Source organism: Salminus brasiliensis, chromosome 15 (assembly GCF_030463535.1).
Source record: "Salminus brasiliensis chromosome 15, fSalBra1.hap2, whole genome shotgun sequence".
Taxonomy (NCBI): domain Eukaryota; kingdom Metazoa; phylum Chordata; class Actinopteri; order Characiformes; family Bryconidae; genus Salminus; species Salminus brasiliensis.
This window is the reverse complement of record NC_132892.1, coordinates 34,929,075-34,954,465: the sequence shown is the minus strand read 5'-3', so window position 1 is coordinate 34,954,465 and position 25,391 is coordinate 34,929,075. Positions and strand designations below refer to the sequence as shown.

At 39.0% G+C, this 25,391-nt stretch overlaps 3 protein-coding genes across 3 annotated transcripts; all 3 read right to left on the bottom strand.

Moving 5' to 3' along the window:
• Positions 1-1,411: 1,411 nt before the first annotated feature.
• On the bottom strand, positions 1,412-6,293 carry LOC140535603 (microfibril-associated glycoprotein 4-like). Its single transcript, XM_072656999.1, has 5 exons — positions 6,279-6,293; positions 4,615-4,830; positions 4,427-4,523; positions 1,761-1,928; positions 1,412-1,674 (listed from the first exon to the last, which is right to left on the bottom strand). The coding sequence occupies exons 1-5, from the start codon at positions 6,291-6,293 to the stop codon at positions 1,412-1,414; spliced, it is 759 nt and encodes a 252-aa protein (XP_072513100.1).
• A 7,451-nt stretch (positions 6,294-13,744) lies between these two features.
• LOC140535602 (microfibril-associated glycoprotein 4-like) lies at positions 13,745-16,386 on the bottom strand (the record flags this gene model as incomplete). The annotated part of the gene is made up of 4 exons (XM_072656998.1): positions 13,745-14,007; positions 14,094-14,261; positions 15,947-16,043; positions 16,162-16,386. Coding segments are annotated over 4 exons (753 nt in total), but the record flags the coding sequence as incomplete, so codon positions are not given.
• Positions 16,387-22,948: 6,562 nt separating this feature from the next.
• Positions 22,949-25,138, bottom strand: LOC140535601 (microfibril-associated glycoprotein 4-like; the record flags this gene model as incomplete). The annotated part of the gene is made up of 4 exons (XM_072656997.1): positions 22,949-23,223; positions 23,324-23,491; positions 24,696-24,792; positions 24,911-25,138. Coding segments are annotated over 4 exons (768 nt in total), but the record flags the coding sequence as incomplete, so codon positions are not given.
• Positions 25,139-25,391: the final 253 nt, after the last annotated feature.

The window sequence follows — 25,391 nt, the reverse complement described above, 5'->3', positions numbered from 1 at the left end:
CTATCAAATCCAGGATGAGTCTGAGTACAAATACCAATGAGTCCAAGATGAGTCTGAGTACAAATACCAGTCCAAAAAGAGCACAAATACAGATACCATTGAGTCCAAGTTGAGTAGAAATACAAATAATATCCAATTTAGGATGAGCCTGAGTACAAATACCATTAAGTCCAAAATTAGTACAAATACAAATACCAAGTCTAAGATAAGTCTGAGTACAAATACCATTAAGTCAAAAATCGAGTACAAACAGCAATTGGCCAAGGCCAGGATTACAAGACTACAAATGTCATAATTATGATTTTATCTAGAAATACCACACTGACCAATCTGAGGACAAACACCATAGAAACCAAGATGAGTGGGTCTCAGTATTTAGAGATCTGTGCTATGGTCTGATATCTGAGTTTACTAAGCTGCCTCTGTTGAGATCTTAAAGAAGGTCATTAGAGCTTAGAACCAAATTGTGTTCTACTATATAATCATATTATAGGTACTTAAGGAATGTAATCCAGGGTGACTACACAGCCTAGGTGTGGTAAATGTATTACTATGATGTTTAGAATCACATATTAGTAAAAATAAAGAAAACATTAATTATTAATTCTAATAACCTTTCTTTTGACTGTACTGTAAATCTGTACTTAGAGCTATTAAGATAATCCCTGTGATAAAGTTTCTTTCCTATGAACATGCACATCCTCACCATGAACAGTAGGAAGATGGATATTCTGGTCCACCTGCATTCACTTAGTATATGACAGTGAGCTAGTTAACACAGTCATGTCTTAAATGATCATTATCAGGCCATGTGTGACCTGGTTGATTTTTTATTTAATTATTTTCAGGCAGAAGAAGAGAAAGCTGATTCAACAAGTAGGTTTTCTTTAGTCTTAATTAGAGAACTACAGATAGTTTAGCTTTGTTAACAGCTGGACTTGGTTGAATATCATTGGTGATCATTTTGTTAATATATTGTATTATTATATATATTAATATCAATATATTGTCCTGTGTTATATTGCATTGTGGCTTAGAAGTGAAGAAAAACTAAGCAAACACTGTGTTGGTCTTTTATTTTTTTATTTAAGGAATGAGATAACAGTGTTATTGTTTTTCACAAAGTATTTATTATTGATTCTGGAATTCTGTGATTAAAAACACAAAAAGAAGAATATGAAGAACATTTGTAACATTTGTATCAAACCCATCAAGACAGTACCTAGCAAACTTCATAAACCAGCTCATTCTTGTTTAATTCAGAGATCAGCCCTAAACCACCGCTCAGGTATCAGAAATCAGCTTTTACAGTTGGGTAAATAATCCATCATTTTAAGAGTCGAATGAATAAATGGGTTGAAGTCATTTGGCAGCAAATTATGCCACTACTTCTAAACCTGTGCTGATGAAGCTAGCCATTAACCTCATCCAGAGACAGTCGGCGGATCTTCATCGCAATGGACTTCAGAGAGTAGCCGTATCCTTTCCAGCACTGCCACAAAACCCCTGCGTATGACGAACCAGAAACCTTCCATTTGTACTGGCCGTTGGGGTTGGCGTAGTGACATGGGGACCAATTGTACCAGAATCCTCCACTGTAGGTGTCGGCACAGCCTGCGTAATCCTTGTCGAAGGTTGAGAAATCCCTTCCGTTGTTGAACATCAAACAATCACCTGCAGGATACATCGTGTCAGAAGACTACTGACAAGAAAACAGAAACTTCCACAGGTCAAATAAAGGTGTTTAACATGTTGCTCACCTCCTCCTCCATTGACGTAGCCACTGATGCGCAGTTTGTAGTTGGAGGTCTCTGGATCGATGGAGAAGGAGGTGTACTGGGTATAGGCACTGCCTCCCTCAAAGTCCTCCAGGTCCACTCTCAGCTCGTACTTATTTACATACGTCAACAGAAACATGTTCTCCAGACCTGCAGTTCAGAAAACATAATAGGGGGATTGAGTAAAGTCCCCAGGTTACAAATTCCTGTTAGAAATAATATATATTGGTTATCGCCCAAAAATGTTATGCAGCAAATTAATCAAATTCAACATCAATACTTTACTACTTTGGTCTCACCCCCAACCCAGACTTTATGAAAACTGAAAAATAAAAAGAATGTAACTTCTACGTTTGCATGTTTAACGTTATCGTAAAAGCCAGTGGTTTTTGTTAGGACTTTATTGGTAACACAAAGATTAACGGGGGAGCACATGTCTTTTGATGTCTGGAAAAGTAATTCATTTAATCCTGTGTTCCTTCTTATCATGGAGTAGGTAGATCTTGCTGTTACGGTTAACGTTTACCAAGAAAACTGAAATGTTGACATTATGTAAACGTATTTAAAGTGCATGCTATACAAGCTTTTGTATAATCCAAGAAATCCAAGAACTAGGATCTCGTATTTCCTACATTCGACACTTGACCGACCAGTCTGTCAAACGCCTTGTAGACATCACTTCCACTTACACGGATACCACTCGGCAACTGCATGGGTCCACCGATGGTCAGATACCATAAGACATGGCCAGCCCGCAATACTCCGCAATATTGTCCTTCATACATTGACTGTTCCATGGCCCCCTGCATCGCTCTCAGTCGTTGTTCCTCCCTCCTTGTGGTGGCCGTAGTTTTACTTGCGTATAGCATCGCATGCAAGACTGTGCAATTGAAGAGGTCCTTCACCGAGTTGAACGCCTTCCATCCTGATCTTATTCTTCGTAAGATTTCCTTCACCAAGTTGCGTCTCATGTTTACCTCCTGCCCGAGGTACATGTAGCCTTCCACCTCCTCTATTTCATCGATTATACCGAGAGCCGAGCCTGGTGATGTATTTGGTCTTGGCATGGTTGAACTCGCCATAGATCTTCAGCCCGCCGTCTCATTCAATGTCTTGCATGACCATCTTGAGACTGGGATGCGCATGGGTGATTGCAGCAGTGCCACATCTGTGATGCACCTGGTGTTGGCTTCCTTCAGGAGGTTCACATACTGGGCCACAACTCCTTGCTCCTTGAGGGCTTGCATCAGTGTGTTGATCTCGATGCTGTCCAACTTCGCAGACGTATGCAATGCAAAGTGGCAGCCCGTACTTGAATATGTGGTCTACCGTGCCATACTTCCTTCTGAAGCCCACCTACTCTTTTGGTTGCTGCTCCTCCAGATGTGAACAGCTTATATATTTAAGACTCGTTCTCGATGTACTTTTTGTACAACAGAATGGTATCTGACTCTTTCTTTTAGAGAGTATTCTTCCCTCTTCTAGGCAGCTTCTAGCTTTCAACACTTCTCTCCAATGTTCTGGTGTCCTTTCCTGGTGCTTTCCCTTTCTTCATCAACTTGAGAGCCTCTTGCCTTCACTGACCAGAATAGATGGACCTCTTTCCTGCTCTTTCATCTTAATCTTCCGGAACAAAGTGTTCCCCACATATAGTCTTTTAGCCTCCGCCACGGTGGCCAGTCGTTCGCCTCTCAAATTCCTTTCACTGAGCCTGAGTCTTCCCACAAACCTTTCACCTTGTTGTCCTTTTCTGATCGGTGTGTTGAAGCCTCCCATCACGATGATGTAAGAGGATTTGGGGACTAAAATATCTTCTAGGTCCTGATAGAACTGCGGCAAGACTGTGCAATTGAAGAGGTCCTTCACCGAGTTGAACGCTTTCCATCCTGATCTTATTCTTTGTGAGATTTCCTCCACTTCCTCGCCGTCTGTTAGACTCTTTATACTCATCACTTCTTTCTTACCTAATTGCAACAGTGATTTATTTTCCTATCAAAAAACTATAATTAAAATAAGTACTATGCAACCTCAGGATTCAGGATTTGGTGCCCTTCAAGTCTGTGAGTCATGAGTTTAATTTTATTAATTAAGAAAATCAGTAAAATGTAACTGATTTACTTTACTGAAACTTGATTAACTTGATTAACGTTCAGCATGTGATGCCAAAGACAAATGCAAAAAATAAATAAAATAAACATTTAAAGGTTGTGTTTTTGCAAAAAATATGCATGGACTGACATCGCATTTGAGTACATATATACAAAAAAACATGATATTGCATTTTTTAGTTTGTTAACAGTTTAATTTTTCAGAAATCTTAGGTTATTTAAATATTTCTAATATTTCCTGCTGCAATATTTAGAAACCCCTCATATAAGCCTGTCACACTGTCACAACCCCCTGTAAAAATTTAAGTTATTGAAAATATTTTCCGCTTTCTGACATTATTTTGAGAAAGCAACATCAAAGTCTCCTTGACCACATAAATATGTCTCCATGACACTTTTGTATAAATGTGCTATCATAGAATGGCAATTTTTCACAAAACATTCACCCCTGTCACCTACAACCCTGTAATACTTTGCAGGGGTGAAGAACCCATTTCTCTCTACTAAATAACAATCAGAAAGTGCAGTGCTGTGTCTCACCTAGCCAGTATTCTCCATCTGGCCTCCCAAAGCCGTTCTTGTACTCCAGCCATCGTCTGTAGAAGTTCACACTGCCGTCTATTCTCCTCTGAATCACCTGGAGATCAGATCATACAGTAGGGCTGAGAAACACTGCACTGAAGCTCTAAACGCTCAACCAGTGCTGGACAATCAAGGCGTCCACTCACGGTCCATCTCCTGTCCTTGTGGGTTTCGTTCTCATCACAGCCCATATCACAGTACACCTGCACTGCTTTCCCAGGTCCTGCTGGGTAGATGGTGTACACTCCATTGTGGATGGACCCATTGTTGAAAATGTCCTCACAGTCCAGCGGCAGGAACTCTTTAATAGGTTTGGTCTCAGCACTGCTCACCAGCAGGGGGAGCGCTAGAACCAGCAGCAGCTGAAAGAATATACACATTGTTTTAAATTCCTTTTGTCTCATGTATATCTCATTTGAATGACCTATGTGATAGCAAGAAATAGCCCCATAAAGATCATATAGACCTCTAAAAAACTAATTTCAGGCATTTTGTATGGACTGTAAAAGGTGGCTCCTGTTTATCCTAAAACAATCACTTCATTTGGTAACAAAGAATTAAACTGGGTTTATTTAACTCAAATAAATCCTTTGAATTTAACATTTTGATTTAAATAGTTAATGAATAGCTTAATTGCTTGTTATCACATATTTCTTTTCATGGTTTCTCTTTTTACAGTGTGTCAAAGTACACTTCTTTGAAATCTTATATTTCCAGCTACCCACCATTGTTAAACTTATGTAAGTTTAACCCGTTGCCTTAAAAATACATTAAGCTTGCATGTACTTAAAGTACTAAACATATATTTAAATATTGATAGATAGATAGATAGATAGATAGATAGATTCAACTTTATTGTCATTGCTCTGTACGAGTACAAAGTGCAGTTAGCATCTACCAGAAAGGCAAATAGTAGCATTGTGCAAATATATAAACATAAAAATAAATGTTTAGTATTTTATATACATGCATAAGAGCATCTCAAACACATTACATTTAAAGTCTTAATACTATAAGTGAAATAAGTTAAATTGTTGAGGTTGCTTTACCCAAAATCTCACTGGACATTTCCTAACAGTGCATTTTTAAAGTAAGGCTTTATTCTTAATATTCCCAAAACAATGATGGTTTAATCCTATGGATATGATGGAGTGTATAACACAGTGGAGCCCAGACAGCTAGTTCAGTAAATGGTCTTCAGAATTCAGAGCAAGTAAAACAAAGTATATAACCAAAGGACAGAGCATTAATGTATCAATAAAAATATTGCCTGAGGGAAAGGACAACACACTGATGGTAAGTGGCAGTGGAAGATATATTTAAATTGGAAAGATCCCATTAGAATTTTAATATTTGCATTAGTTTAATGTATAGAGACGTATATGCATTATTACCAGTTGTACACAGCAGATTAGTAGTATTATAGAGCATATATGAGAATAGATTGCAGTATGAATAAAATATTTAGGTAAATGACCATTCATTTGTCAACTTTTCTTGACTCTGTGGAACCATATCACCAATGCGATAAAATCAATGTAGCTCTAAAACAGCAGCTTTGCAGGAGAAGGAAAAATCCTTCTTAACATTGAATGAAAGTCAATGCAAAAATATTTGATTCCAAGTAATTTTGGAGCATTTCTATTGGTTTGTTCATCATGCAATTTGGACAGAAAATCGCCAGATTCACATTATGTCAAAAACATGAAAAACAGCAAAAATGGAAAACAGGCTTGACATGACAGCGCGGATATGTATTTTTTTTTCATTTGGGTTAAAAAAGGTATTGGGTAGCTTAACATATACTTACCATATCTTTAACCATCCTCGTTCTGTAAGATAGAAAATGTGAGAAAATTAAATTAGATACAATTTCAGAAAATTATGTTTTCCATTTGGGTATCAGAATTTTATTTTTAAGCGTAATATTAAAATGAAGATTAATGATGCAAATAATGCTGGGAAGTCTTTTCCTTAATGCTACAAAATTCAAAGACATATTGCTCAAGACTATTTAAGGAATACATTGTTTTTTTACAGTAAAAAATAAACCTAAAAATACAGAACACATTGTGGATAATTTGCTGCAAAAGCTATTAGTAGCAATTAATATAGATAATTAACTTTTTTTAATTGCAAGACTTACCTGTAGTCTACAGGTTCATCTACAGCACTGCAGATAAGCACAGCACAGTTAGACAGCTCTTTTTATAGGATTCAGTAATCTGACAGAGGTCTTGGGGTTTTTCATGTAAAAACTGTTACGTAAATCCCCCAAAAAACCTGGAAGGTTGTCTGACAGCATTTTTATGCAAATTGTAAATAATCTACTTCCCAGTATGAACATCAAAGCACTTCAGCTGTGCTGAACTGGCTGGACTGCATTGAGAGACTATTTTACCACATCATTGTTGACATCAGATTAATGTCTAGTTAGTTGTTGTATTTTAAATGTTGTATGTTGTACACTAAGCAAACCAGCATACAAAAAATGATGTCTTGTTGGGTTGTAACGTATCTTTTTAGTCTTTCATTTTCATCTTTTATGAAAACTGGATTACCAGCTAACATATTCATTCTGTAAATGACCATAGCTGGGCAGAAAAATAAAAAAAGCAATGCTAGCCAAGTACCGAATGTCAGTGTATTGAGTCCAAGTCAAATCTGAGTACAAATACCATCAAGACCATGAACCAGGACAAGTGATCAAAACAACATAGACAAGGCAAGTTTAAATATAGCACTTATTCCAAGACCGTTTTAAAATTGTGCAAATGCTATTAATACCAAAATAAGTCCAAGAATAAATACTGTTGAGTCCAAAGTGAGTCTAAGAACAAATAGCACTGAGTTTAGAAATTAATACTATTAAGTTCACAAGAAATCTGAGTTTATACAGTAGTGTCTAAGAAAAAAATACACATTTTACTATACTTACACTTTAGGTACACGTGAAGTGTACTGTGAAACACACACAAATTAGTACTGCTTATTTAAACATTAGTTATACATATTGTTAATTACAGGAAATAGTCTAAGAAGAACAGTTAATGGATTTCTACAGTACTGCAAACTGAATACTAATAATATTAATAATAAGAATAAAAACAACAATAAGAAAAAAAAACTTTATCAGGTCTATGCAATGAACTTTCTTCAGACTTTCTTCTTATAGTTTGGGGAAACCCCAGTGCTCAGAGCTGCTCAGACAGTATTTGTGATAATGAGTGTTTCTTGAAAGTGCACATGAGAAAACACTGACAGTCTGGTCTGTCTGCATTCACATACTACTTTGTTGATGTGTATTCTGTTCTTTACTTCCTTAAAAGTGAAAAGGAGCTTTTATGATCATTATCTATGATCATGATCATGATCATTATCTTTTCAATTAATTGTTTTTATAATTATTGTTTATATTGTTTTATAAAAGTTGTTTAGAGAAAGATGGGTTAAGTATCTTTTTTGCACAGTTTTAAAAGAAAGTTGTTGTAATTAATCTGAGAACTACAGCTTTTTTGCTTTAGTTGAGAGCAAGAGCAAATCGAGTTCCCTTGGATAACAGTGCCTTGCTTCTGTCACCCTCTGCTGGTAGTCGGCAGCACACACTGACCCCTTAGAGGACTCCCCCACCTAGAAACAGCTCCAGATGTCCCCAGGTCCACTGCACCTGCTCCTCAGGTCCATATCCCTCCCAGTCCACCCGACAGCTGTCAAGTCTATACCACAAAGGGGGTTTTGGCCCCCTCAAGACAGTGCCTCCACTTCTCAAGGGCAAGCTTCAGGGCAAGGAGCTCCCAATAACAGTTGGAGAACCTGCCTGACCGGTTCGATGTGTTCCTCAAGAGACTGGCTGTATGAGGATGAGGTTGAGGATGTCATCGAAGTAGACATATACATAGAGACCCAGGGCCTTTCTTAGTACTATGTTGGGGGGGGGGTCTTTCATTTATCCCCCTGCTTAATGTGTGCCAGGTTTTAAGCACTGCACATGTCCAGGAGTCTAAGTATAAACACCATAGAAACCAAGATGAGTGGCTCTCAGTATTTAGAGATCTGTGCTATTGATCACAGGGTGGTGGGTCTGATATCTGAGTTTACTAAACTGCCTCTGTTTAGACCTTGAAGAAGGTCCTTAATGCTCTCTGTTCTAGGGGGTGTGTAGTTATGGCTGATCCTGTGCAATGAACCAAAATGTGTTCTACTATATAATCATATTATAGGTATATTATACATATAGAATAATCATATTATAGGCACTTAAGGTGTGTAATCCAGGGTGACAACACAGTCTCGGAGTGGTGAATGTATGCCTCTGATGTTTAAAGTCAAATATTAGTCTAAATGTCTATTAAGTCTAAAAATCTTTCTTTTTACTTCTGGGGAAACCTTTACTTAGAGCTACTCAGATAATCCCTGTGATCATATATAATGATATATAATCAAATAATGCTTATTGCCCATTAACATGCACATCCTCATAACAGTAGAAAGACTAATATTATGATATCCACCTGCATTCACTCAGTATTTCCTTTTCTTAATTGACAGTGAGCTGCTTAACCCAGTCATGGCTTAAATGATCACCATTATGCCATCTTTTTATTAGGGATAAGAAAAGAAAGCTGTTTAAACAAATAGATTTTCTTTAGTCTTAATTAGCCAGAGAACTACAGACAGTTTAGTTTTGTAAACAGCAGTTGATTGACAGAATGCTTTACAACAACAGCAATCCAGCAAGCTTAGTGGAAAGGGTAGAACTATACCTTTACTCTGAAATCACAAGTCTTCAATTATCCTCCATGGGTTCCTCATGGGTTTCACAGTAAAGGTCAATGGTTTTATGTAGAACTATTATTAGAAACATGTGAATGCATAAAAACTTCATCATATAGACAAGGACCAGTGTAGGACCCCCAGAACACTTCCTTCGGGTAAGCTAATGCCACTACCAATACCCGTATGCCCGTGGTCCACAGACCACAAGAGAGTGGAGACCCCCTCCTATGAGCCCAGGGATCAAGTCTGGATGGCAACCAAGGACCTCCGGACGGGAATCCCCACTCATAAACTCAAGTTAAAGTTAAATTCATGGGTCCTTATTTGATAGTCAAACGTGTTAACAATGTCTCGTATAAGTTACAGTTACCCCCTCACTCACGTGTCCACCCTGTGTTTCATGTTTCTCAGTTAAAGCCTGTGGTGCCCGGGCCCCTGGACAAGGCCACCCCAGACACGCTGCCGGAGCCTGTGAAGGTCTAGGGGAACCCCACGTACATGGTCCGACAGGTGCTGGACTCGCCGGAGGCGAGGGGGACGACTGCAGTATCTGCTAGACTGGGAGGGGTACGGCCCGGAGGAGCGCTCCTGGGTGCTGGCTCCCAGGTCTCGTGTACGCCCTCAGAAGAAGCGCCCCTTCTCCCATGATGCGCACTTGCGCCTGCGGGGAACGCATGCCGACTTGTCGGATTGGTGGGGTCCCCCCGCTGTCAATCCTGCATCACAGGTGTCTGTCGGGAGACCTGCCCGGCCACCTCAGGGGTGGGAGGGTACTGTCAGGTCCTCGTTATTGTGTCCTCCCCCCGGGCGACTTAGAGCCGCTGCCCACAGGCCCAAATAGAACTTCCGATTTATTTACGTTCATGTGTTTTGATTCAGTGACTCGATTCATGTTCATTTATGTTCATGTGTGTTTTGGTTTGGTTGTTTGCATTCCTTGTTTGGTTTATGAGTTTCACCTGGGACTGGGGGATATTTTAGGAGCCTCCACACCACCATTTGACACAGAGAATTATATTGTTTGGGACCTTGAGGTTTCACGAGAGGTTCCCCGTACTGTAGAGGTGTGTTGAGGCCAGCTTCTGCTCGGCGTTCTCATTCAGGAGCAGGTCACCCTGCTATCCACGTTTTCTGTGAGGTTCGCTCGCTCACGCCCCGAATTCTCTGGGTACCTTACGGCAGCACGCTGTGTTTCCAGATTTGGTTTGGCCTAGCCGTTGTAGCTTAGTAGCTGGATCCCCAGCTCTCCTCCGCTTAGTCATTGTAGCACCATTCAAGTGCAGTTTACATTAACCCCTGTTTAGTCCAGGCTCTGCCTGTAGGATTTCTTTCTTGTCCCCTTTTGGTTTTCCCCTAGCGCTAGCCACTCAAGCCAGCTCAACCCCAGTCCCAGGTTCATTTTTGGTTCATCCTCTTGTTTGTCACGTTTGTATTGTGTTTGTGTTTTTACCCCTTAGTTGCTGCATTGTTTGCCTTGTTTTGCCCTTTTGTATATCCTTGGTTTTTGTTCATAAATCTGCTTGCTTTTAGACCATCTATGTGAGTGTTCGTCCCATCTTGGTCTGGCCTAGCACGCCATGACAGTACCCCTCAGTTAATGAAGGAAAAACCCACAATGATCACAGAAATAACTTGAATCTGACAAAAGTAATAATAAATAGAAATTCTATGAAAATGAACAAATGAAAATCCGACATTGATTTTGAACCATGCTTCAACAGAATTATTTAAAAAAATAGACTCATGAAACAGGCGTGGACAGAAATGATGGCGCCCTTAACTTAATATTTTGTTGCACAACCTTTTGAGGCAATCACTGCAATCAAATGATTTCTGTAACTGTCAATGAGACTTCTGCACCTCTCAGCAGGGATTTTGGCCCACTCCTCATGAGCAAACTGCTCCACTTGTCTCAGGTTTGAAGGGAACCTTTTCCAGACGGCATGTTTCAGCTCCTTCCAAAGATGCTCAATAGGATTTAGGTCAGGGCTCATAGAAGGCCACTTCAAAATTCCACTTCCTCTTACCCATTCTTGGGTGTTTTTAGCGTTTTGGGTCATTATCCTGTTGCGAGACCCATGACCTGCAACTGAAATCAAGCTTTCTGACACTGGGCAGCACATTTCTCTCTAGAATCCCTTGATAGTCTTGAGATTTCATTGTACCCTGCACAGATTCAAGACACCCTGTGCCAGATGCAGCAAAGCAGCCCCAGAATATAACAGAGCCTAGGAATTTCACAGTAGCTTAGAGGTATCTTTTGAATTATTAGCCTATTCTAACTAGCGAATTTTTTGGGGGTAAATAGCAAAGCACTTTGTAAGTCACTCTGGATAAGAGCGTCTGCTAAATGCCGTAAATGTAAATGTAAATGTAAATGTAGGGACAGTGTTCTTTTCTTGATATGCTTCATTTTTCCGTCTGTGAACATAGAGCTGATGTGCCTTGGCAAAAAGTTCCATTTTTGTCTCATCTGTCCATAGGACATTGTCCCAGAAGCGTTGGGGCTTGTTAACATGTAGTTTGGCAAATTTCAGTCTGGCTTTTTTATGATTTGTTTTCAACAATGGTGTCCTCCTTGGTCGTCTCACATGAAGTCCACTTTGGCTTCGACGGATGGTGCGATCTTACACTGATGTTCCTTGAGCTTGAAGTTCACCTTTAATCTCTTTAGAAGTTTTTCTGGGCTCTTTTGTTACCATTCATATTATCCGTCTCTTTGATTTGTCATCAATTTTCCTCCTGCAGCCATGTCCAGGGAGATTGTCTACAGTCCCATGGATCTTAAATGTCTGAATAATATGTGTCACTGTAGTCACAGGAACATCAAGCTGCTTGGAGATGCTTGTCTATAATTTTCTTTCTAATCTCCTGGGACAACTCTTTCCTTCGCTTCCTCTGGTCTATGTTGAGTGTGGTATATACCATGTCACCAAACAGCACAGTGACTACCTGTAGCCCTATATATAGGCCCACTGACTGATTACAAGATTGTAGACACTGTGATGCTAATTAGTGGACACACCTTGATTTAACATGTCCTTTTTGTCACATTATTTTCAGGGGAACCATCATTTTTGTCTGTTTCATGAGTTTATTTTTTAAAATAATTCTGTTGAAGCATGGTACAAAATGTCAGATTTTCATTTGTTTATTTTCATAGAATTTGTATTTATTATTACAGATTCAAGTTATTTCTGTGACCATTGAGGGTTTTTCTTTTATTAACCGAGGGGTACCAACATTTAATTATCAGATTACTTGTTGGTGAATCTGGAACCCTGAGTTCTCCCTTTTTAATCAAAAAGACAGTATAAGATGATTAAGCTTTATGGAGAGAAAGTGAGGGTGAGGGTGAGCTTTGGAGGAACACACTGGGTAGAGTAATGGACTCTATTATTGCTATTATTAGTAATCACTTTTTAAACAAACACACACTGGCAGAGCATAGAGAACTGTGCTGTTTAATCCCGTAAGCCTGATCCACACTACCAAAGAATCTAGCTACTTAATATACGCCTAAGGAAGAAGAAGATGACAGGACCAGTCTAACCAGCTACACTCCATGCCCAAATGTTTGTGGACACCCTTTCTAAAGAGTGCATTACAAACACACAACTTATCTAGTCCCAAGAATTATTACAAAAGTAATACCAATGGAATAGGACTTTTCAACATTTACCTATTGGCACCATGCTACCTAATGCCAGGTGTGAGCTAGAGGGGTATACAACCCCCCAGCATTGAGGAGCTGTGGAGCAGTGGAGGAACTGTGTTCTCTGGAATGACGGTGGAGGAGCTCCATCCAGTACTTTTGGATGGGAAGATTTTGGGGAGTTGGGGACGATGAGGTGGGGTGGTAATCATTCAAAACCCTGACCTCACTAACACTCTTGTTGCTGAATGCAATCAAATCCTGACAGCAGTACTCCGACAAAATCAGGAAAAGAAATTTAATACTCTTGATTTCACTTCAAGTCACAATCATAGACAAACACAATCTACCTAAACTAAAAAACACAAGACATTGCACTGTTCATACACTGTATGGACAAAAGTTTTGGGACACCTCCTTTATTGTTTCTTCTGAAGAGAACCAAGTTACCACTGTGAGATATCAATGTTTTTTCCCCAAAGGATTTATTATTGATTCTGGAATTCTGTGATTAAAAGCACATTGAAGCACAAGAAGTTCATTAAATATTTGATTAACATTAATAAATTATACCAAACCCATCTAGACAGCACCAGTCTACCCACCAGACTGACCTGCAGACTCTATTTGACGTCCAGCTTATTCTTATAGATCTTGTGTGAGTTTAAATTCAGAGATAAGCCCTAAACCACCGCTCAGGTATCAGAAATCAGCTTCTACAGTTGGGTAAATGATCCATCCCTGACTATCAGAGTCGATGAATGAATGGGTTGAAGTCATTTGGCAGCAAACATCAGTTATAGGTTATGGGCTATGCTGCTACTTCTAAACCTGTGCTGATGAAGCTACCCTTTAACCTCATCCAGAGACAGTCGGCGGATCTTCATCGCAATGGACTTCAGAGGGTAGCCGTATCCTTTCCAGCAGGACCACATAACCCCTGCGTATGACGAACCAGAAACCTTCCATTTGTACTGGCCATTGGGGTTGGCGTAGTGACATGGGGACCAATTGTACCAGAATCCTCCACTGTAGGTGTCGGCACAGCCTGCATAATCCTTGTCGAAGGTTGAGAAATCCCTCCCGTTGTTGAACATCAAACATTCACCTGCAGGATACATTGTGTCAGAAGACTACTGACAAGAAAACAGAAACTTCCACAGGTCAAATAAAGGTGTTTAACATGTTGCTCACCTCCTCCTCCATTGACGTAGCCACTGATGCGCAGTTTGTAGTTGGAGGTCTCTGGATCGATGGAGAAGGAGGTGTACTGGGAATAGGCACTGCCTCCCTCAAAGTCCTCCAGGTCCACCCTCAGCTCGTACTTATTCACAGACGTCAACAGAAACATGTTCTCCAGACCTGCAGTTCAGAAAACATATATTAGGGTTGTTCAGTTAGGCTAAATTTATTGTGGTTTGACATTTTTAAAATGTCATGTTTTAAAAATGTAAAAAGACACAGAATGTAAATTTTGGGTTCATATTTATCCAGATTTCGCATATGTTTAACAGTACTCTACAGTTCCCAACATTACCGTAGTTACTTTATTAGCATGTGGTTTGTGTAAGGAAATTTTCTTTAAAAACTTTTTTTATGTTGTAACCATAACCAAAGACTAACAGGAGAGTTCATGTGAGGAGAGTGAGATTTTAATGTCTGGAAGAGTAAGTAAGTTAATAAGATGTTGTATAATGTTAGGTAATCTTTGAACTGGGATCTCTGAGAATATTGGCATTATCATAACAGGCCATTACTGTCACAAACCTGGTTGACTGGTTTTGACTGATTGTTAGTTTCTCCATTAGCAGGGGCACTGCCTGGGTTTTTGGGCCTCATTTAATCATTTAAATAATTGAAATAGGTTACACACTCTTGGCCCTATCTTACATCCTGCGCAAGGTACATCGCGATGCTCATTCAGTTGATTTTCAGGCCTTTCGTCTGCATCATTTAAATAGCAGTGGTGCTTGTTAATATATCTAAGCTGATGAACGTGGTGGTCTAGAAATGAGATGTGTTTAGGTACATTTCTGGTGTATTGCTATCTTGGCAACGAACACGGACTGTGCATATAACCCCACTTGTTATGCCCATAGCTCGTGGCAGTTGGCAGCTATGCAAACTTTTCCATCAACAATAAGCAGAAACAAAGTAAAATAATCTTATTCTAGAGGCGAGGCGCTCCACCACTTCAGCACACCTTCCCAGACCGTACGCGATGCACCACTGAAGTATCAATCTGTCAAAGTCAGACCGCACCTGGCTCTTAAAGGGAATGGCAAATGACACTATGATTGGTTTATTGTATGTCACGCCCAAAACACACCCATAATTAATAAACATTGCATTTCAAAAGGCGTACTTTTACAATAACAATAACAATAACACACTGACACGTTAAAATTTAAGTTTAGATGTTTGGGAGCAGATCATTGCTGTTGGAAAAAAATCCTTGCAACCTCTATAAAGAATTTCACAAAACAAAATAAAAACAATCCTAATTTAAACTTTAAAAGTCAATTTAGAAGAAAGTCTGAAATACATTATTATTTCACACTGTAATTTTATATTATTTAATTCTAATAAAAAAGAAATACAGTTTTGTTCCAGCAGTGATGTACTCATCACTTCGTTCTTACTTAATTCCAACAATAATTTATTTCATCAATCAATAAAATAAAGTAGTGTGCGATTCTCAGGATTCAGTTCCCTGTAAAATAATGGTTTGAGCTTTCGGACATTATTCTGAAGAAGTGGCATCATCAAAGTCTCCTTGACCACACCGTTCAAATATAGGTACGTTTATCTTCTCTCTTCTCTTAATATTGGATCAAAGTTTTAATCTTTCTTTTTATCTTTTATCTTTTTAAATACACTTTTTTAAATATAACTGTGTTTGCTGGCATAGAACGGCATTAGCCAATTTTCAGGTTTTCACAAAACCTTCAACCCCGTATCATTTCTGAATGTGATGGCAATGAATGAGTACTGCAGGGGTGATGAACCCATTCCTGAAAAGGACTCTCTAAATAACTGTGTCCCACCTAGCCAGTATTCTCCATCTGGCCTCCCAAAGCCGTTCTTGTACTCGAGCCATCGTCTGTAGAAGTTCACACTGCCGTTTATTCTCCTCTGAATCACCTGGAGATCAGATCATACAGTACAGTCACATCATAAGACCATGCTCCTACTAATATTAACCATTCCACTGAAGCACTGAATGCTCAAACAGTGCTGGACAATAAAGGCGTCCACTCACGGTCCATCTCCCATCCTTGTGGGTTTCGTTCTCATCACAGCCCATATCACAGTACACCTGTACTGCTTTCCCAGGTCCTGCTGGGTAGATGGTGTACACTCCATTGTGGATGGACCCATTGTTGAAAATTTCCTCACAGTCCAGCGGCAGGAACTCTTTAATAGGTTTGGCCTCAGCACTGCTCACCAGCAGGGGGAGCGCTAGAACCAGCAGCAGCTGTTCACAATAAACCAATCAAACAAGAGCAATTTAAATATCTCAACCCAACTAATAGAACAAGTGTTTTCTCTCCAAATGTCTCTCAAATTCAACAGAATTGCGAATGAATACATTTAGAACTCATTTGAATAGCAAGAAATTACTCAATGATGTAAAACTCTTAAACTATAATAAACTATAACTGTAAAATGTATAAACTATATAAAGTAATAAACTATAATAAAGTATAACTGTAAAATGTGTCTCATCTGTTTATTCTGAAACAATCACTTTATTTGGTAACAAGAACCTGATCTGGGTTCATAAAAAAACTATAATACTACTACTACTACTAATAATAATAATAATAAATATAATAATAACATTCAGAGTTGAGTAAACCATGTTCAATTGTTTCACTTCATAGTTTTGAAGCTCTCTCTTTCAAAAGTAGTTTCAAAGTACCCATATATTTCTCCATATTTCTTTACAACTTAGATGAGAATACATTGCAGTATGAATAAAATATTTAGGTAAATGACCGTGAATACATATCACCATTTATTTGTCAAATTAATTTTCCTTTGTGGAACTACATCACCACTGCAACAAAACTGTCTATAAAACAGAGTGACATAATGTAAACATGGCAATATAAAAAGGTAATTTTGGAGAATTTCAATTGGTCGATTCATAATAAAAAGAACAACTGCCAGATTAACGTAAAAAAATCTAAAGAAAAATGGAGAACAGGCTTTTAGAATGGCAGTGAGGATATGTATATTTTTTCATTTGGGTTAAAATGGTATTGGTAGCTTAATGTATACTCACCATGTTTGTGATCATTCCTCAAATAGTTTGCTTTGTTAATAAAAAAGAAAATAAGATTGCATCTCAGAAAACTATGTTTTGCATTTAGGTTATAATTTCAGATTTTAAAGAGTAAAATTAAAATGAAGAATAATGATGCAAATAATGCTGGAACGTATTTTCCTCAGTGCTACAAAACATATACATTAGATACTCTTGTGTGTTTTTTTATTTTTAGAAGTAACAAAATAATAGACATAAAAATACAGAAAACATGGATAATTTGCTGCAAAAATATCAAATATTCAGGAGGAAAATTATCAATTAATATGGATATATAATGTGTTTTATTTGCAAGACTTACCTGTGATTACTGTAGTCTACAGGTTCATCTACAGCACTGCAGATAAGCACAGCACAGTTGGACAGCTCTTTTTATAGGATCCAGTAATCTGACAGAGGTCTTGGGGTTTTTCATGTAAAAACTGTGACGTAAATCGGCAGGTCATCTGGCAGGTCATCATTGCTGAGATTAGATTGATATCTAGTTCTGGTATCTGGATACCTGGTACCTGTTCAACACCAGCATACAAAACATGGTGTCTGATTGGGTTGATTGCAGTGTATCTTCTCAGTTTTTCATTTTAATCTTTCACACAAATTGGATTTCCAGCTAACATATTTGTTCTGCAGATGACCATAGCTGGGCAGAATGCTTTTATGCAGTGCTGTAGCCAAGTAATTAATGTCCTAAATTCAGTGTATTGAGTCCAAGACTGGGCCTCAGTCCAAAGCCTGGACAAGTGATCAAAACAAAGTAGCCAAGACAAGTCCATAAAATATACAAAATGTAGCATTTATTCCAAGACAGGTCAAGTATAAATACCATCTAGTCTAAGACAAGTCCAAAAACAAATACCATAGAGTTCACAATGAGTTCAAGAACAAATACCATTCAGGAACGAATACTATAAAATTTAAGAGAAATCTGAGTTTATACTGTAGAGTCTACGACAAAATTACTCATTTTACTAAATGTACACTTCAGGTACTTTTCATGTGAAGGTTTCTGTGAAACACACACATATTAGTACTGCTTATTTGAACATTCATTATACATATATTGTTAATTACATGACATAGTTTAAAAGGGATAGTTAATGGATTTCTACAGCTCTACAAACCGAATACTTTTAATAATAAATAAAAAATAAAGATCATGATAATGGGACGAAAACATGCCTTTATCAAGTCTATGTAATGACTTTTCTTCTGACTTTTTTTTTTAATAGTTTCAGGGAAATCCGTGCTCAGACAGTCTCTTTGATATCCAGTGCACATCTACACGAGAAAACACTGACAGTCTGGTCTGTCTGCATTCACATACTACTTTGTTTACATGTGTTTAGTACTCCTTAGTTCCTTAAAAGTAAAAAAATGAAAGGCCTTTCTGCACAATTTTGAAAGAAAGCTGTTGTAATGAATCTGAGATCTACAGAGTTTTGCTTTGTTAAGAGCAAGAGTTGATTGATAGTACGGTGATAAACACCATTACTTCCAGACTCTGAAATCAAAGTTAGAGCTTTAATTGCAAACACAGCCTTTAACGAGTGCAAGATTAGTGTTGAATTAGGAGCTCCTGAAGGAGCTTCAGAGCTTTAGATGATGTTTGAAGACAGGGACCCAGCTGTTCAGACACCAAGGGCAAGTTCCTCGGTCTCAGGACTGAAGTCTAGAATATTGTGTTTCATGTATCTTAAAGGGTGGTGGGTGGACAAATAATATCAAGACCATAAACCAAAGCCTGGACAAGTGACCAAGACAAAGCAGCCAAGACAAGTCCATTAAATATAAAAAATGTACCACTGTATTCCAAGACAGGTCTGAAATCAAACACCACAGAGTGTAAGATGTGTGTGTGTGACAGCAAATGCTGTTGAGACCAAGACAAGTCCAAGAACAAATACCATCCAGTCCAAAATCAGTCCAAGAACAAACCAAATCAGCGTGGGTCAAACCGAGCTGAATCTGATTCTCAAAGGACTCTTACAGATCAGGTTGTGACCATTACCACCTGGACTTGGACTGTTCTAGTTTTGTTGGCCAGCTTTTAGGGTTTTGAATCTGACGTTCCACTACAGGAAACCACTCAGGAGACTAAGCAGAGAGGTTACATGGCTGAAGACGAGCCATTTCGCCCTGATCTGGAAGGAAGACCAGCCAGGAGGGAGTTCCAGTAGTCAAGTCTTGAGATGACGATGGACTGAATGAGCACCTGGGTGACCTCCCTAGAGAGAAAAGCCTGAGTTCTTCTGAGGTTGTAGAGGAGAAATCCAGCTCAGAAATCCCCAAGATAAGATCTGCAGAGTTCTGCCCTCAGCTAAAGATAAGCATCATCTGCAAGGGACACGTCTCAGAGACCAGTTGTGATCAAATCAATCAAACAACCCATGGAGGTGGTCAGGTATGCAATAATTTGACCACCTAACAGTAAAGCATCAACCAAAGGCCCGGCTACTCATCAACTGCAGAACCTCTGCAGTTGATGAATGACTGACTGATCTCGACTATGGCTATTTATCATCACATAACCTGAAACTGAGGATGTTTTGGCATTGGTGTATCTGGAATCCTGGGGTTCTTATGTTTCCTTATCAAAGACAATCAAAGGCAGAATAGAACTTTCAGGTATCCTGGAGGGAAAGAGGGTGTGAGCTTTAGAGGAACAAACTGAAACCTTCACTTGCCTTTATCATAAACACAAACTTGCAGAGCATGAGGAAGCTGTGTATTCCTGTAAGACAGACCCATGCTGCCAGAAATGCGTCTGAGAAAGATACATACCTCATGCATACCACATGCAGCATACCGCTGGCCAGGTGTGTGGGGTCAGGGGTGACTGAAGCTGTGCAATACGGTGGCTCTCCAGCAGCAGGATTAAGGAGCACTGGTGTAGGAGGACATTTCTCTCTTTTGGAGAGTCCTGTCCAAAAGTATCCAGACACCCACCCAATTAGTGAGTTAAGCTACTTTAAGGTGCACCCATTGCTGACCCAGGGGTTCACTTTTGGTCACAGCACTGACCAATAGAACGGAATGCTGTGGAGCAGATTTACGCTCCCAAATATCCCCAGCATTGAGCTGAGGAGGTTCACGTTGGTTTGTCAGGAACCATACAGACACTAATCTCCAAAGAGGAAAGACACTTTGCTCTATATAGACACTATATGGACAAAAGTATTGGGACATCGGTTCCTTCATTGTTTCTTCTGAGTTTATCCTGCTTTTGTTGCAGTAACTGTCTGTACTGTCCAGATAAGAAGACTTTCTACTAGAATTTGCAGGAGGAACATAGCTGTGAGGATTTGATTGATTGTGACAGATGAGTCATGTCGCTATTATCTAGATCAGCAGTATCAGCTGAAGGGCCTGATGCACACAGTGGAAGATCAGGCAGGTTGGGAGTCAAGTCTTGAGATGAAGAGGGAGTAAAGGGAATATGAGGACCTCTCTAGAGAGCAAATCCTTTATCTTCATGGTCTAAGATGGTTTGCTGACCATCCCGACAAAAACATACCCTATACTGGTAAACCAGCTCTTGATATCTGGTCAAGCTGGTCATACTTGTCTAGCTTGGTCAGGTTGACCAGGTTGATCTTGGCCAGGCTGACTGTAGACAGCTAAACCATCCCATAACCCTATGCTAAAATGGTCAACCAGCCTGACCAGTCCAGACTGTTTTCAGCAGGGTGGTCATCCACAACTACCCCAAGGCTTTGTGCTTCTGCAGATGGAGTGACCAGAGAGTTCTTGAAGGAGATGGCAAGATTGTGATGAGGACCTGAAGTTCCAGGGATGTACAGCAGCTCATTCTGGCTGGGGTTAAGATTTAGGTTATGGGCTGCCGTCCATGACGAGATGCTTATCTTGCTGACAACCTGGATGACCTTTTGATAAGTGGACAGTGCTTTACGTGCACATGTGATTAGAGTGCTTGTCGACTGTGATAAGTAAGTGCAAGCAGATCAACATCAGGCCCCTTTGGCTCCATGCTGCCTAATAATGCCAGGCGTGGGCTAGAGGGGTATAAAGCCCCCAGCATTGAGGAGCTGTAGAGCAGTGGAGGAACTGTGTTCTCTGGAATGGTTAAAAACGTTTGGGATGAATTGGGGGGTTGGGGATGATGAGGCGGTCCTTGATTTCAAATGAGCATGTGTCCCAATACTTTTGTTCATAAAATTAAACACAAGTCTTATCTCTGCCAAATTTCAGGTGTATGATTATAGAAGTGGGTGATACGGCAGAGGTATCACACAATATGTTCGCTCCTTTAAGGGTCACTGGAATAATAATTGTGTTTAACGGCCCATTATGCTCCCAGACCAATCAGTACAATATGAGTTACTGTTATTATAACCTCTAAAAAAGGTACATCCAAAAGTGTACAACAACTTCTATTACTAAAGAAGAGCCCCACCAGTCTGTACAGAAGTCCCTGTAGTTACTGATGAATACACCTTAGTGTGTGATACGCCCTGGAGTGTTAAGGGTTAATCAGTTGATTTTAAAATGCAAAATAAATTTAATAAATAAATAAAATAAAAAAATAAAAAAATAAAGTTGTACTGGCATGTTAGGCCCAGAACTTGGTCAAGGGAGTCATGTGGGAGTCATGTGAGAGATAACTAACTACCTCACTTCTTCACGCTTCTACTGACCCCCAGTGGACGGATGGGGAACTGACTTTAATTCAATTCAATTATAAACATGAATGCTTTTCTAAAGCACATGAACCATCCTTAATTTAATTTAATTTTAGCATTGTATATGTGATGTTGGGAGCTAGCTTTACATATTACATATCAATGCTATAATATGAACCATAACACCTCGCTCAAAGTAATAAAAATTAATAAATTCTAATAAAAGTTTCAGAATGAATGGACCAATAGAAATGCTCCAAAAAGACTCTGAACAAAATCTTTTTACATTGACTTGACGTTTCTATTATTAATAGTAAATATACTATTATTATTATTATTATTAGTATTCATATTTACATGATTTCTCAGACTGTTTGAGAATTGCTGCTGACCAGTGCCTCCCCTATACGACTTATTACCCATGTTCTAATGGTCATTTCCAGCATGATGATGCAGCATACCACACAGCAGAAGTCTCTTAAACTGGTATCATGAACATGAGGAGTTCAGTTTTTCCCAGTCACCGGACCTTAATCCAGTAGAACCTCGAACAGTGTTGATGAGTGCTTCTGAAGCTCCTCCATAAAAATATGCAATACGTCAACTTGGACCCGAATCTCAAAGACGTCAAACCCACACCAAAATACCAACCCAGAACTACACAGATCATTAAAACACACAGTGAAAGAGGAGAGCACCTTTTACACACAGTTATTTTATTTAGAGATTTATGATTCTGGGAATTCTGTGTTTAACAGTGTTGAACTGAAGCACATGAAGCAGTGCAGATCATGCGATACTCATTAAGGCAGAAATATTTGATTAACATTAGTAAAATGAACCAAAGCCATCTAGACAGCACCAGTCTACCCACCACACTGACCTGCAGACTCTATATGACGTCCAGCTCATTCTTATATTCAGAGATCAGCCCTAAACCACCGCTCAGGTATCAGAAATCAGCTTCTACAGTTGGGTAAGTGATCCATCCCTGACTATCAGAGTCGAATGAATGAATGGGTTGAAGTAATCTGGCAGCAAAAATCAGTTATGGGTTATGGGCTATGCTGCTACTTCTAAACCTGTGCTTTAACCTCATCCAGAGACAGTCTGCGGATCTTCATCGCAATGGACTTCAGAGAGTAGCCATATCCTTTCCAGCAGGACCACATAACCCCTGCGTATGAGGAACCAGAAACCTTCCATTTGTACTGGCCGTTGGGGTTGGCAATGTGACATGCCCAGTAGTAGTAATTGTACCAGAATCCTCCACTGTAGGTGTCGGCACAGTTTGTGTAGTCTTTGTCGAAGGTTGAGAAATCCCTCCCGTTGTTGTAGGTCAAACAATCACCTGCAGGATACATCATGTTTCTTTAAGACAGAAGACTACTGACAAGAAAACTGAAATAAAAATCCAAAGGTAAAATAAAGGTGTTTAACATGTTGCTCACCTCCTCCTCCATTGATGTAGTTGCTGATCTGCAGCCTGTAATTGTTGATCTCTGGACCAACGGAGAAGGAGGTGTACTGGGAATAGGCACTGCCTCCCTCAAAGTCCTCCAGGTCCACCCTCAGCTCGTACTTATTCACAGACGTCAACAGAAACATGTTCTCCAGACCTGCAGTTCAGAAAACATATACTAGGGTTGTTCAGTTAAGGGAACGTTTGAACGTTTTCAAGATCAATCCTTTGCTACTTTGGTCTCATTCTCAACCCCGACTTTGAAACACACACAAAAAAAAATGTGTTTTCATGAAAATTAATTTTCATTTTTAATGTCAATTTTTATCTAATATTTTGACAGGAGACTAACATTCCCAACATTAAAAGCTAATAAGTTTTTATACGTTAGCGATTAAATAATGTAAGTAATTTAGTAATGTGCTCCTCCTGATCATGGAGAAGGTTTATTCAGCATCATCAAAAACTGAAATGTTGACATTATCTGAATTTTGAAGTATCTTATACAAAAAGTGATAATTGTCATTACCATAACATTTCATTACTGTCACAAAACTGGTTGTGATGGTAATGACTGGTTTTTAGTTTCTCTATTAGCAGGGGCACTATCTGGGTTGTTGGGCCCTATGTAAAGATATTACACTGGGCCACACAACTCAATTCTGTCAAAACAATTCTGTCAAAATACCCAATTAGTACATTTATTAGTGTCACTGTCAGTCACAGGCCTTTAGAATTGTCCTAACCCCTTCAATCTCCCACCTTATTACAAGGCCCTTCCCATCAGTATTTTCAGACCATTTAGAAATTAAAACTAAAAACTAAAACTAATTTAGAAATTAAAACTAAAACTCATTCAGTGCAGCCTTTAGAATGAACTGGATTTCTGCACTTCAGTAATCTAAACTATTTTAGTTCTATAGAAACTCAGTCTTGGCCATTGTTAAGTCTTTATTTTAAAGCTTATACGCATTATCTTTACATCATTAAAACTAAATTATTAAAAACCGAAAACGTGCTATTAATAATAAAGTTCAAAAGAGTGTGTTAGAAATGTTTTGACCCACTGGTGGCCACTGACATCATTAATAAGTTTAATCCTTTAAATAAATTAAACACTTTATGTTTAGTTTTCAGCTTTTTGGTGGCAGATGTGGAAGAACTTCACAGGAGAAAATAAAAACAATCTTAATTTAAACTTAATTAAAACTGAACAGAAAACTTATTCGATTTGTTTTGGTCATTCTGGATCATTGCTTTTAGACCAGTTATTGTCAGTGTACATTATAATTCTACACTTCTGAAAAGGACTCTCTTCTAAATAACAATCAAAGAAAAGAAAATGCAGTGCTGTGTCCCACCTAGCCAGTATTCTCCATCTACCTTCCCAAAGCCGTTCTTGTACTCGAGCCATCGTCTGTAGAAGTTCACACTGCCGTTTATTCTCCTCTGAATCACCTGGAGATCAGATCATACAGTACAGTCACATCATAAGATCATGATCCTACTAATAGGAACCATTCCACTGAAGCACTGAACGCTCAACCAGTGCTGAACATTAAAGGTGTCCACTCACGGTCCATTTCCCATCCTTGTGGGTTTCGTTCTCATCACAGCCCATATCACAGTACACCTGCACTGGTTTCTCAGGTCCTGCTGGGTAGATGGTGTACACTCCATTGTGGATGGACCCATTGTTGTAATGATCCTCACAGTCCAGCGGCAGGAACTCTACTTTGACAGGTTTGGCCTCAGCACTGCTCACCAGCAGGGGGAGCGCTAGAACCAGCAGCAGCTGTTCACAATAAACCAATCAAACAAGAGCAATTTAAATATCTCAACTAAACTAATAGAACAAGGGCTTTCTCTGAATTTCTTGAAAGTTGAACAAAATTCTGAATTAACATATTTAAAAAATGGTTTATCTTATGAATAGCTTATGTGAGAGCAAGAAATAACCCAATAACAGAGCTGTAGAACTTAAATAAAATAAGTAATGTAATAAATAAAATAAAACTCCTAAAAAGGAGTTTCCTAAAACTCCTAAACTCCATAAA